This window comes from Pan troglodytes, chromosome 18 (genome assembly GCF_028858775.2).
Source record: "Pan troglodytes isolate AG18354 chromosome 18, NHGRI_mPanTro3-v2.0_pri, whole genome shotgun sequence".
In the NCBI taxonomy this organism is placed as follows: domain Eukaryota; kingdom Metazoa; phylum Chordata; class Mammalia; order Primates; family Hominidae; genus Pan; species Pan troglodytes.
The window spans coordinates 34,584,142-34,597,792 of record NC_072416.2 but is presented as its reverse complement, the minus strand read 5'-3'; the positions used below and the strand labels follow the sequence as shown (position 1 = coordinate 34,597,792).

General features: G+C 52.0%; 1 protein-coding gene across 3 annotated transcripts; it reads left to right on the top strand.

Moving 5' to 3' along the window:
* Positions 1-2: 2 nt before the first annotated feature.
* Positions 3-3,555, top strand: ZNF688 (zinc finger protein 688). Of its 3 annotated transcripts, XM_016929700.4 has the most exons (4): positions 3-283; positions 608-974; positions 1,285-1,398; positions 2,801-3,555. In XM_016929700.4, exons 1-4 carry the CDS (start codon positions 17-19, stop codon positions 3,319-3,321), a joined length of 1,269 nt encoding a protein of 422 aa, XP_016785189.1. In that variant the 5' UTR covers positions 3-16; the 3' UTR covers positions 3,322-3,555. The 3 variants fall into 3 exon arrangements, with proteins under 3 accessions (XP_016785189.1, XP_016785191.1, XP_063653823.1); XM_016929702.4 differs by lacking the exon at positions 608-974; XM_063797753.1 differs by lacking the exon at positions 1,285-1,398.
* Positions 3,556-13,651: the final 10,096 nt, after the last annotated feature.

The window sequence follows — 13,651 nt, the reverse complement described above, 5'->3', positions numbered from 1 at the left end:
TACCGCGGGTGTACACATGGTTTGCCAGGGTGTGCGCGTCTTCCCAAGGGGTCTGGGGACCAAATTCCAGCTCCCACCATCGGGAGGCACGGTAAGAGACCGTAGGGGACACAATCCCGAGCACCGCAGATGCCGAGGTCTCCGCTGCGCTCCAGTCTGTCAACAGAGGCTTCAGGAGCGCGGGGTCCCTTCAAATGCCCCGCCAGTCCCAGGCCAATCACCGCGCAGCTTCTTCCGGGATCGTCGCCAATCATCGGCCGTTGCGTATTGCGGGTACAGAGGGGTAAGTGAAGCTTCGGGCCCTTACATCTTTCTTGAAGGCAAGAAGCCTCTCCTCTACTTCCCAGACACCCCGCCTCCCCCACTAGAAAAAGCAGCCGAAGCGGCTTTATTTAAGGGCAAGTGGGACGATGAGGCCAGAGAAGTCAGAAAGGCTCCATATTTGATATGGTCAAAGAATGGCGCCCTTAAGAGCAGCCTGTGACAATTGAAGCTAGGTGGTCGCCATATTTTCTGAAGGCACCTTCCGGGTCCCTTAACCCGGGTGTCTATGTCCAAGCGGCCATGAAGTGAATAAACACTGAGGAATTATATTTGTCCCTATCAGAATCCTCGAATCCCTAGCAGCCAGTCCCTGCTACTTCGGTTGCCTTGGCTGCGTTCGGACGCCACGGCTGGGCGGGGCCGCCCTTCCTGTGGACAACGACAGCTGAGGCCGGGAGAGGGGAGGCGGCGGCTCCAGGGACCTGGCGGCCGCCGATCGGGGCTGCGAGGCCCCATGGCGCCGCCCCCAGCCCCGCTCCTGGCGCCGAGGCCCGGGGAGACCCGGCCTGGTTGCAGGAAGCCCGGGACTGTGAGCTTCGCGGACGTGGCCGTGTACTTCTCCCCGGAGGAGTGGGGCTGTCTGCGGCCCGCGCAGAGGGCTCTGTACCGGGACGTGATGCAGGAGACCTACGGCCACCTGGGCGCGCTCGGTGAGAGCCCCGGGTCCGAGCCCCCTCCTCCTTCACCGGGTTCACAGGGGAGATGATGTAGAAGGGCCGAGAGGACTGTGAGCCCTAATCCCGCACTCTTGCACCAACACCAGCAGCCACCTCCCGTTCCCAGGGCTTCAGGTACCCCCTCGGGAGTGTTTTCACCCGCATCCACTTCATTCAGGCAGCAGCACTGCAGCCCCTTCCAGGTTGAGTATAATCTCCGAGGGGGTGCCCTCAGCCTGGAGGGGAATGTCATCTTCCCACGATGGCCTCTCAGGCCCGCGCTGTGATCCCTGTTCTCTCCCAGGATTCCCAGGCCCCAAACCAGCCCTCATCTCTTGGATGGAACAGGAGAGTGAGGCTTGGAGCCCCGCCGCCCAGGATCCTGAGAAGGGGGAAAGACTGGGAGGAGCTCGGAGAGGTGAGGGATAGTCCCGGGTCCCCCCACTTGGTTTTCCAGGGCTTCCTGTCTAGCAGAGTTTCTTTTCAGGCCCCCACTTCCAGCATCCCTAAAGAAATTCAACTGTGTTGGGTACTAGAGGAGTAAAGAAGGCAGACCTGGTACAAAGTTTTCAGAACATGGGACAGCGGTCCTGTGAGGACTGGGAGCCCAGTCCAACGTGCTGGGGCTTCCAGGTTTCTCTCATTTTCTCTCTCTCTCTCTTTTTTTTTTTTTTTTTTTTGAGAGGGAGTCTCAATCTGTCTCAATCTGTAGCCCAGGCTGGAGTGCAGTGGTGCGATCTCGGCTCACGGCAACCTCCGCCTCCTGGGTTCAAACGAGTCTCCCACCTCAGCCTCCCGAGTAGCTGGAATTACAGGCACACGCCACCACGCGCGGCTAATGTTTGTATTTTTAGTAGAGACGGGGTTTCACCATGTTGGCCAGGCTGGTCCTGATCTCATGTGACCTGCCCGCCTTGGCCTCCCAAAGTGCTGGGATTAAAGGCGTGAGCCACTGTGCCCGGCCATTCTCCCTCTTTCAGGAATAACTAAAACTCCCCAAGAATGGAAGTGCCTTTAGGTCTGCCCTTCACATTCCTCAAGTGAAGCAAAGTGGCACAAGAAAAAATGCCCAGTCATTGACAACTTGGCTTTTCTCCCTTCCCCATGCCCCAGTGGAGTGACCTTGAGCAAATGTTTCCTCATCTGTAAAAGAGTCTTACCTTACAAAAAACGGAGAAACCACACTAATAATAGCCCCTGCTTGGCCGGGTGCGGTGGCTCATGCCTGTAATCCCAGCACTTTGGGAGGCTGAGGCGGGATGAATCACCTGAGGTCAGGAGTTCAAGTGCAGCTTGGCCAACATAGTGAAACCCCGTCTTTACTAAAAATACAAAAATTAGCCGGGCGTGGTGGTGGGCTCCTGTAATCCCAGCTACTCGGGAGGCTGAGGCAGGAGAATCACTTGAACCTGGGAAGCGGAGGTTGCAGTGAGCTGAGATTATGCCACTGCACTCCAGCCTGGGTGACAGAGTGAGACTCCGTCTCTAAAATAAATAAATAAATAAATAAATAAATAAATAAATAAATAAATAATAGCCCCTGCTTCCTGAGCACTTCCTAAGTGCTTAACATGCATCTACTCAGCTAAACCAGTAACGCTGTGAAGTCAAAAGCCATTATTATTCCCATTTGATGCATAAGGAACCAAGGCTCAGATAAGGCACTTTTAGGAGATCTGAATCCTGTTTACCTTGTTCTAAAGCCTGTGTGTTAATCACTGGACAGAACTTCCCTCACTGCCTTAAGTGAAAAGCATTCTATGACCTGAGACAGTCTGTGCAAAAGTGTTTGTAAGTGTAACTTAATTCCGGTTTCCCAGGAGATGTCCCAAACAGGAAGGAAGAGGAACCCGAGGAAGTCCCAAGAGCCAAAGGGCCTAGAAAGGCTCCTGTGAAGGAGAGTCCTGAAGTGCTGGTGGAACGCAACCCTGACCCAGCTATTAGCGTGGCCCCGGCACGGGCACAGCCACCCAAAAATGCTGCCTGGGACCCGACCACAGGAGCACAGCCCCCGGCACCCATACCCAGCATGGATGCTCAGGCCGGCCAGCGGCGCCACGTGTGCACGGACTGCGGCCGCCGCTTCACCTACCCCTCACTGCTGGTCAGCCACAGGCGCATGCACTCGGGGGAGCGGCCCTTCCCCTGCCCCGAGTGTGGCATGCGCTTCAAGAGGAAGTTCGCAGTGGAAGCGCACCAGTGGATCCACCGCTCCTGCTCCGGGGGGCGGCGGGGCCGGAGGCCTGGGATCCGGGCTGTGCCTCGGGCCCCCGTCCGAGGTGACCGGGACCCGCCTGTGCTCTTCCGGCACTACCCAGACATCTTCGAGGAGTGCGGCTGAGCGGCACCGCAGGCTGGAGTTGAGCCTGACCTTGGCACGAAGGACTGACGGATCCCTGAGGTGGGCCACTGAGTCGGGGACTCCGGAACTGAAATTCATGCCCTGGGCTTTCCTCAAGGATCCCTCAAGTTTCCAACTTGTAAAAAGAAAAGTGCCTGTAAAGATTCGAATAGATTAGACTTGCCACCCATCTCCCCAGTCTTTTGTTTAACAAAAAAAAAAAAAAAAAAAGAAGAGAGTGAGACCCTGGACTCATTTCAAAGTGTTATCTGAAGATAAGGTGCAACAGAGACCTTTATATCATCTCAGGAACTAGCCACTCCTTATCTATTTCAGATGCAGATGCTGAGGGGGACCAGGGCCTGGGGAGGGGACCTACATGGAGGGCGTGGTCAAACCCTGGCTAATTGTCATCAGCAGGGGACCCAGACACTGGAGTGGATGGGAGTAGAATAGATGCAGGTGGCACAAATCCAGCCTCTGTTGGGAGACCAAGGAGGGAGGATCGTTTGAGTCCAGGAGTTCAGACCAGCCTGAGCAACAGGCTATCTAGCGATATCTAGATATCTAGGATATCACTATCTAGAGATAGTGAAATCCTATCTCTACAAAAAAAAACAAAAAATGAACCAGGCATAGTGGCACATCGTGCCTGTGGTCCCAGCCACTTGGGAGGCTGAGGTGGGAGGACTGCTTGAGCCCAGGAGTTCAAGGCTACAGTGAGCTATGATTGTGCCACTGTACTACAGTCTGGGCAACAGAGCAAGACTTCATTTCTTTCTTTTTTTTTTTTTTGAGACAGGGTCTCACTCTGTCACCAAGGGTGGAGTACAGTGGCACCATCTCAGCTCACTGCAACCTCTGCCTCCTGGGTTCAAGCAATTCTCCTGCCTCAGCCTCCTGAGTAGCTGGGATTACAGGTGCACGCCACCATGCCCAACTAATTTTTGCATTTTCAGTAGAGACGGGGTTTCACATGTTAGCCAGGCTGGTCTCAAACTCCTGACCTCAGGTGATCCACCCACCTTGGCCTTCCAAAGTGCTGGGATTACAGGCATGTGCCACTGCGCCTGGCCAAGACTCCATTTCTTAGAAGAAAAAGAAAAAAAAAAAAGCTGGCACCATGGCTCATGCCTGTAATCCTAGCACTTTGGGAGGCCGAGGTGGGCAGATCACCTGAGGTCAGGAGTTTAAGACCAGTGGCCAACATGGTGAAACCCCGTCTCTACTAAAATACAAAAATTAGCTGGGTATGATGGTGGGTGCCTGTAATCTTAGCTACTCAGGAGGCTGAGATGGGAGAATTGCTTGAACCCAGGAGACAGTGGTTGCTGTGAACCGAGATTGCGCCACTGCACTCCAGCCTGGGCAGCTGCGTGAGACTCTGTCAGAAACAAACAAAACAAAACAAAAACTAGTCTCTGCAACTTACCCCAGGCACAGCTGGTAAGTCATGTGAACTTCCTGAGTCTCAGTGCCTCCTCTGTAAAATGAAGATGAATATTATCTACCTCAAAGGGTTACCGTGGAGACTGACATTTTAACAAGATGTATGACATAGTAATTGTGCAATACACATTTGTTGAAAGAGTGAATTACTGTGGATGGTCTACACTTTAGAAAGTGTAAAGAAGCCTGCCAGGGAGCCAGGGCATGGATATCAATAACCATGTTTGCAGATAAGTAAACTGAGACTCAGAGAGATAACGTGATGCTCTCAAGATTTCACTCCCATATGGCAGCATGGGTGGAAATGAACACAGAGCCCAGATGTCTCTACCACTTCCTTTGAGAAGTCAGATCTGGACAGAAAACACGGGCTGGGAACTCAGGATGCAGGTCCCAGCCCAGCCTGCCTGGGGAGTGTGAGCAGAAAACTAAGAGTCCCAGTAAGTGCCCCTTTTCTTATCCTTTCCTTTTCTGTTTTCTTTTTTTGAGATAGAGTATCACTCTGTCACCCAGGCTGGAGTGCAGTGGTGTTAACATGGCTCTCTATAGCCTTGACCTCCTGGGCTCAAGAGATCCTCCCACCTTTGCCTCCTAAAGTGCTGGGATTACAGGTGTGAGGCACCTCGCCTGGCCAGTTTTTACTTAGAAGGCACAGTCATGCTGGGCGTGGTGGCTCACACCTGTAATCCCAACACTTTGGGAGGCCGAGATGGAAGGATCTCTTGAGCTCAGGCGTTTGAGAACAGCCTGGGCAACATAGTGAGGCCCCCATCTCTACAAAAACAAAAATCAGCCAGGTGTGGTGGCGCGTGCCTGTAGTCTCAGCTACTTGAGAGGCTATGGCGGGAAGATCACTTGAGCCAGGGAGACTGAGGCTGCAGTGACCCATGATTGCGCCACTGCACTCCAACTTGGGCGACAGAGTGAGACTCTGTCTCAAAAAGAAAAACAAAAAAGAAGGTACAATTGGCACTTAGTGACTGTGTGTTGAGTGCCTTCTGTTGAAGGGACTGTGCTAGATAATAAGGGAATTCCACGATGACGAAAGCTGACCCCATTCATTCATTCATTCAGCAAACACCTTCCTGAAGCCTCTGTGGGTTTTTGTGCTGGGCTCCAGTGATACAGCTGAGTCAGGGCCCACGTTCGACGTGGGAAGAGAGTAATTGGCGTTATGACAGAGGAAGCCCAGAGGCACCACCTCACCTAGGCTGGTTGGTGATATGCCAGGAAATGTTCCTGGGAGGAGATGGCTGTGCTTCCCATAGCCTATGAATTGGTGTTGGGGGAGATTTTCAGGCAGAGGAAACAGCAAAGGAGTCTTGCTTCATAGAAAGAATAAAAGACACTTTGGGAGGCTGAGGTGGGCAGATCACCTGAGGTCAGGAGTTCAAGACCAGCCCAGCCAACATGGTGAAACCCTGTCTCTACTAAAAATACAAAAATTAGTTGGGCATGGTGGTGGGCACCTGTAATCCCAGCTACTCGGGAGATTGAGGCAGGAGAATCGCTTGAACCCGGGAGGTGGAGGTTGCAGTGAGCCGAGATCGTGCCACTGCACTGCAGCCTGGGCGACAGAGTGAGACATTCTGTCTCAAAAACAAAAACAAAACAAAACAAAACAACTAGATAAGGAAGAATGGGAGACAGATGCAGCCAAGAAGTGGGGTCAAATCTGGGAGGGCCACAGAGGCCACCAGAGCAGCTTGAGATACATTCTGTGGCACTGAGGAGCCACAGAAAGTTCTTGAGCAAGTGCAGTGCTGTTTGCCAGGTGCTATCAGAAGATATCTTTGCAAAGCAGTGTGGGTGTGACCTGGTTGGGGGACAGAGCTAGACACTAGAGATCTGTTGGGCATTTTTTCCTAAGTGAGGGTCACTGGGAGCTGGGACCAAGGTGGTGACCTTGGAATTAGGAAGAAAGACACGAGAGGCTTCTGACATAGAATCTGCAGCTCGGTGACTGCCAATATGAGCCAGTAAGACCCAGAGGTTCCAGTATGGAGAGCCGGAGGCAGGGGACCTGATGCCCACCAAGGGGTGATCAGGAGTAGGAGGGTGTGAAGGCCAAGGGTGATCCGTTCTGGGGAGCAGGGAGGCCAAGGAGAAGGTGCAGCTGGAGAGAGGAGGCCCTGCCAGTGAGGGAGGAGCAGAACCAGGTGAAGTGTGTCAAGCATAGAGCTGCTCTGGGCAGCCCCAGCGCTGGTGCTGGACACAGGGCAAGTGCTGTCTGCTATTTCTCTTTCTCATTGGTGCATTTAACAAATAGCTGCTAAGCATTTACCATGCACTAGCTGTTATTCTCCATGCCAGAACATAGCAGGGGAAACAGACACAGGAACCCTCTTGGGGCTTACTTTCTACGAGGGAGAGACAGGTGATAAACCAGAACACGAATGAAGGAAGGGACTGCGAATGCAAATACTAAGGCTTATGAAGGAGCTCGAACAGCGATGTGCAGAAAGAGCCTGCTGCAGACCGATACTGAGGCTGCGCCATGTTGAGAAAGAGCCACAGGGAACAGGGTTAGGGGACAGGGAGTGGGGAAGGGCAGGGTTCAAAGGCTTGGGGCTGGGGTCGGGGAGAGTAGGGGGTAGAGACGTTTCCAAAGAAAGGGAACAGCAAGTGGGATGTTCCAAGCTAGGGATGAGTTCCCACAAGGTGCAGAAAGGACATCTGTAGCTGTGCTGAGACACCAAGTGGAGAAGATTGACAGATGGGCTTAGGGAGGGGGAGGCGCTCCCACAAGGCTCTCGCTTCCCATGATGCTAAGTATCTTTTCTTCCTTCTCTTTCTAACCCCCACCCCGACACCACATCTTCTTTCTTTGTGACAGGGTCTCGCTTTCTCTCCTGGGCTGGAGTGCAATGGTGCAATCATGGTTCACTGCAGGCTTGATCTCCCAGGCTCAAGTCATCCTCCCACTTCAGTCTCCCAAGTAGCTGGGATCCCAGGTGCACACCACCGCACTCAGCTAATTTTTTTTCCAGACAGGGTCTCACTATGTTGCCCAGGCTGGTTTCAAACTCCTGGGCTCAAGAAGTCCCCCTGCAAAGTGCTGGGATTACAGGTGTGAGCCACTGCACCCAGCTCCATGATTCTCAGTATGTTGGGACATCACTGGGTTGTCTTTGTTTTTGTTTTGTGGTAAATATACATAATATACAATTTATCATTTAGAGTATTTTTGAGTGTACAGTACAGTTCAGTGGCAAAATGTGTAATAGTACTATTGTAGAACTATCACAGCCCTCCGTCTCCAATTTTTTTTTCTTTTTTGAGACAGAGGAGTCTCACTCTGTCATCTAGGCTGGAATGCAGTGTTGGGATCTCAGGTCACTGCAGCCTCTGCCTCCTGGGTTCAAGCAATTCTCCTGCCTCAGCCTCCTGAGTAGCTGGGATTACAGGTGCGCGCCACCACGCCCAGCTAATTTTTGCATTTCTAGTAGAGACAGGGTTTCACCATGTTTGCCAGGCCGGTCTCGAACTCCTAACCTCATGATCCACCTGCCTCAGCCTCCCAAAGTGCTGGGATTACAGGCATGAGGCACAGCGTCTGGCCTGGAAAGTTTTTTTTAATGTGAAAAAATTTTTTTAGAGATGGGGTCTCACTGTCGCCCAGGCTGGAGTGCAGTGGCATGATTGTAGCTCACTGCAGCCTCAAACACCTGGGCTCAGGCAATCCTCCTGCCTCAGCCTCCCAAAGCACTGGGACTACAGACATGTGGTACAGACATGTGCTACCGTGCCCCCCGGCGGACTACATTTCTTTATTGAAGGCTGCCCTGAACCTTAAATTTGCCAAAGGGGACCGTCAAGGGGAATGGAGAAGGCTGTTTTTTGTTTTTTTTTTTTTTCCATAGAGCTTCTCATGGGAATACTGTTCTGCAGAATACACTCTGAGAATGCTGAAGCCAGAGAGATGAGGGGACATAATTCTTTTCTTTTTTTCCAAGACAGAGTCTTGCTCTGTCACCCATGCCGGAGTGCAGTGGTGTGATCTTGGCTCACTGCAACCTCCGCCTCCTGGGTTGAAGCGATTCTCCTGCCTCAGCCTCCAGAGTAGCTGGGATTACAAATGCACACCACCACACCCAGCTAATTTTTGTAGTTTTAGTAGAGACGAGGTTTCACCATGTTGGCCATGCTGGTCTTGAACTTCTGACCTCGTGGTCCACCCACCTCAGCCTCCCAAAGTGCTGGGATTACAGGCATGAGCCACAGCACCTGACCCAAGGAGGGGACATAATTAAGATCATGAAGCTGAGTCAGTGGCAGAAGTAGACCTGGAACCCAAATCTCCTATTTCCCAGGCACTGCTCTTCCTGTTTTCACTACACCAGGCTGCAGTGACAGATGGACGGCAAAGGCAAAAGGCTGGAGGCCCAGAGGCCAGCTAGGAGGCCCCTGGCCTAACTCAGCAAGGGCCTGAGCAAGAGGGGACAGTGGTGAGAGATGCTACAGGGGACCCTTTGTGAAGCGTTTGTCACCCATCCTGGGCAATTTCACACACTTCCTAGATATCTGAACAACCCCCCATTACATGACCCCTAAACAACCCTCTTATTTTTAGTACTTATCATAGTCTGTCATTTATATTTTTCTTCTTTACATTTATTTATTTATTTATTTTGAGATGGAGTTTCGCTCTTGTTGCCCAGGCTGGAGTGCAATGGCACGATCTTGGCTCACTGCAACCTCCGCCTCCCAGGTTCAAGCGATTCTCCTGTCTCAGCCTCCTGGGTGGCTGGGATTACAAGTGCATGCCACCATGCCCCGCTAATTTTTGTATTTTTCATAGAGATGGGGTTTCATCATATTTCTCAAGGTGGTCTCAAACTCCTGACCTCAGGTGATCCACCAGCCTCGGCCTCCCAAAGTGCTGGTATTACAGGCATGACCTACCGTGCCTGGCCTTATTTATTATTATTGTTTTTTGAGATGGAGTCTCGCTCTGTGGCCCAGGCTGGAGTGCAGTGTGTGATCTCTGGTCACTGCAACCTCCACCTCCAGGTTCAAGCGATTCTCCTGCCTCAGTGTTCTGAGTAGCTGGTACTACAGGCACATGCCACCATGCCCATCTAATTTTTGTATTTTTAGTAGAGACAGGATTTCATCATGTTGGCCAGACTGGTCTCGAACTCCTGACCTCAAGTTATCTGCCTGCCTCAGCCTCTCAAACTGTATATTTTTCCTCTTTACATTTACATGGCAGTGTAGTAACCTAGCCTAAAATCCCACCTCTCTCTAGTTGCTAAGGTTTTGCCTTCAATAATTTGAGGCATTCCAGCCTGGCTTCTGGGGTCAGTGAACCAAGATCATGCCATTGCACTCCGGCCTGGGGGACAAGAGCAAAACTCCCTCTCAAGAGTAGAGAGTAGAGGCCGGGTGCAGTGGCTCACGCCTGTAATCCCAGCACTCTGGGAGACCCAGGCGGGTGGATTTCCTGAGGTCAGCAGTTCGAGACCAGCTTCGCCAACATGGTGAAACCCCCTCTCTACTAAAGATACAAAAAATTAGCCGGGCGTGGTGGCAGGCACCTGTATTCCCAGCTACTCAGGAGGCTGAGGCAGGAGAATCGCTTGAACCTGGGAGGCGGAGGTTGCAGTGAGCCGAGATTGCACCATTGTACTCCAGCCTGGACAACAAGAGCGAAACTCCGTCTCAAAAAAAAGAGAGAGAGAGTGTGTAGAGTGGAATAGAATAGAATAGAAAAAAATTTAAAAAGAACTAAAATAAAATAATAAAATAAAGACTTGGTGCCGGGCGCTGTGGCTCATGCCTGTAATCCCAGCACTTTGGGAGGCCAAGGCGGGGGGATCACGAGGTCAGGAGATCGCGACCATCCTGGCCAACATGGTGAAACCCCGTCTCTACTAAAAATACAAAAATTAGCTGGACGTGGTGGCGCGTGCCCGTAATCCCAGCTACTCGGGAGGCTGAAGCAGGAGAATCGCTTGAACCAGGGAGGCAGAAGTTGCAGTGAACGGAGATCGCGCCACTGCACTCTAGCCTGGCGACAAAGTGAGACTCTGTCTCAAAAAAAAAAAAAAAAAAAAAAAGACTCCGTCACTGAGTGGGCCTCCTCGAAGGGCCTCCTCTAAGGGACTGGGAAGGGGACGTCAGGCCCTCGATCGAGAATCTTGGACCGGTTTCCCCTCCCCTGCAGCCTTTGCTGCCACCTGCCTGAGCCCAGGTCAAAGCGGCCACACCCATCTTAACTACGGGCAAGAGGCGCTGCCAAGGCCGCCTGGGAGGAACAGCAAGAGAAGACTTTTCCAGCAGGAACAAACTAGGTCAGCAACACCGGATCGATATTCAAGCTGTTCAATGCCTTTCTCTAAAATGAAGAGAAGCTGGACTGTCGCCAGCCATCTTTTCTTCTTCTTTTTTTTTTGAGACAAGAATCTCACTCTGTCACCCAGGCTGGAGTGCAGTGGCACGACCTCAGCTAGCTCACTTCAACCTCTGCCTCCCGGGTTCAAGCGCTTCTCCTGCCTCAGCCTCCCAAGTAGCTGGGATTACAGGCGTGTGCCACTATGCCCCGCTAATTTTTGTATTTTTAGTAGAGACGGAGTTTCACCACGTTGGTCAGGCTGGTCTTGAATTCCTCACCTCAAGTGATCCACCCGCCTCGGCCTCCCAAAGTGCTGGGATTACAGGCGTGAGCCACCGTGCCCAGCCGCCAGCCATCTTTTCTAAGAGCGCTTTCATTTTTCTGGACTCCGGAACCACAGAGTTGCTCGCCGTCCTCTCTAGGCCCCACCCGAAGCTACTACCGGTCGTCGAGGCGTCCGTGGAACCTCCTGCACCCTACTCCCAGGGCAAACCCCCAGCGTCCCTCCGGGAGCCGCGGAGCCACTGGCCGCGCTCATGGCTCCAAGCCAATGAACCAGGGAAGGCGGAAGGGACGGAGACTGGGAAAGTGTCTGAGGACCGAGAGCTCCGCGGAAACGGCCGACTGCCGCTTCCTGGCGCAGTGGGGGTGTCTGCGGTATAGGGATGTTCGCGTCCTGATCCGGGACGCGATGCCGCGACCTGCGGCCACCTAGACGCGCTCAGCGGCGCCCGCCCCACCCGGATCCCCGAAAAGGGAAAGAAGTGGCTCTCCTCACTTATGCGGCAGGTTGAGCTGTTTCCTGAGATTCCCGCCGGATCACCCTCCCTGAAGTTCCCTCCAGGCTCCTCCACAGGGGCTCCCCTGGACCTCCTGTAAAACATTCACAGCCTGGTATACTGATATATTCTGAGTTAAAAACAGAGAAATTGTAGTTTCAGAAGGAGCAATCCGACCTGTTTCTTCTGCACGGAGCATGCCAGAAACCTTACTCTGGGGGAGTATCCTTCTGTACCAGGGCAAGAAAACAGCCCTGAGAAGCCACAAGGGACCAGAATAAACATACGTAACAAAGTCATCTGTATCTTGTACCTGTTTGACAACCCCCCCATACATATTGTAGTTACTCACTGCCCTAGCCAAATTTTCTTTGTCCTGTCATTTCTTTTTTCTTTTATTCTTTCTTTCTTTTATTTTTTATTTTTGAGACCGGGTCTTGCTCTGTCACCCAGGCTGGAGTGCAGTGGTGCAATCTCGGCTCACTACAACCTCTGCCTCCCGGGTTCAAGCTATTCTCCTGCCTCAGCCTCCCAAGTAGTTGGGACTACAGGCACGCACCACCATGCCTGGCTCATTTTTGTATTTTCAGTAGAGACGGGGTTTCACCATGTTGGCCAGGATGGTCTCGATCTCTTGACCTCGTGATCCGGCCACCTCAGCCTCCCAAAGTGCTGGGATTACAGGCATGACCCACCGGGCCAGCCCTCTTCTTCTTTTTTTTTTAAACGAAGTCTCTCTCCCGCCCAGGCTGGAGTGTAGTGGCGCAATCTTGGCTCACTGCCACCTCTGCCTCCCAGGTTCAAGTGAGTCTCCTGCCTCAGCCTCCTGAGTAGCTGGGATTACAGGAACCCACCACCACCCCCAGCTACCTTTTTTTTTTTATTTTTAGTAAGGACGGGGTTTCCTGACCTCAAGTGATCTGCCCACCTCGGCCTCCCAAAGTGCTGGGATTACAGGCATGAGCCACCGCGTCTGCCCGCTGAAATTTTATTGTTCTTTGTCTAAAAAATATAAAAGCACCTGGCTTTGGGCACTTTTTCTGACTTCCCTCTCTTGTGAAGATCTTGTGAAGATCCCCATGTACATGTAAAACTAATACAATCGGTATAATTTTCTCGTTTGTCCACTGTCAATTCATTTGTTCTTATTTTACTTTAGTTTATTTTTATTTTATTTTTTTGAAGATAGGGTTTCACTAACTTGCCCAGGCTGATCTCATACTCTTGGGCTCAAGGGATCCTCCTGCCTTTGCCTCCCAGTAGTTAGCATTACAGGCGATTCTCAATCTGGGCCTAGATTCAACTAAAGAGCCCACCAAGAGCTAAAAGGCAGTTGGAGGCAACTCTGACTCCCATACACAGTAAGGGAGGAGACCATCCCTCATATTGTCTTACGCCCAATTTCTGCCTCCAAAGAAAGAAGAAGTAAAAACTCAAAGGCAGAAATGGAATCCACAGGCAGACAGCCTGGCGCCACACCCTGGGCCTGGTAAAGATCGACCCCTGACCTAATCAGTTTTGTTATTTATAGATTACAGACATTGTACAGAAAAGCACTGTGAAAATCCCTGTCCTGTCCTGTCCTAATTACCAGTGCCTGCAGCACCCAGTCACATATCCCCTGCTTGCTCAATGGATCAAGACCCTCTCACGGGGACCCCCTTAGAGTTGTGAGCCCTTAAAAGGGACAGGGATTGCTCACTTGGGGAGTCGGTTTTTGAGATGTGAGTCTTGCCAATGCTCCCAGCCGAATAAAACCCTTCCT

What these genes read in the sequence shown, in the direction of transcription:
- ZNF688 (XM_016929700.4), top strand. Translation starts at nt 17, where the DNA reads ATGGTTTGCCAGGGTGTGCGCGTCTTCCCAAGGGGTCTGGGGACCAAA. An exon ending in CGTATTGCGGGTACAGAGGG is followed by an intron (nt 284 to 607) that starts GTAAGTGAAGCT and finishes TGTCCCTATCAG; the next exon opens with AATCCTCGAATCCCTAGCAG. An exon ending in ACTGGGAGGAGCTCGGAGAG is followed by an intron (nt 1,399 to 2,800) that starts GTGAGGGATAGT and finishes CCGGTTTCCCAG; the next exon opens with GAGATGTCCCAAACAGGAAG.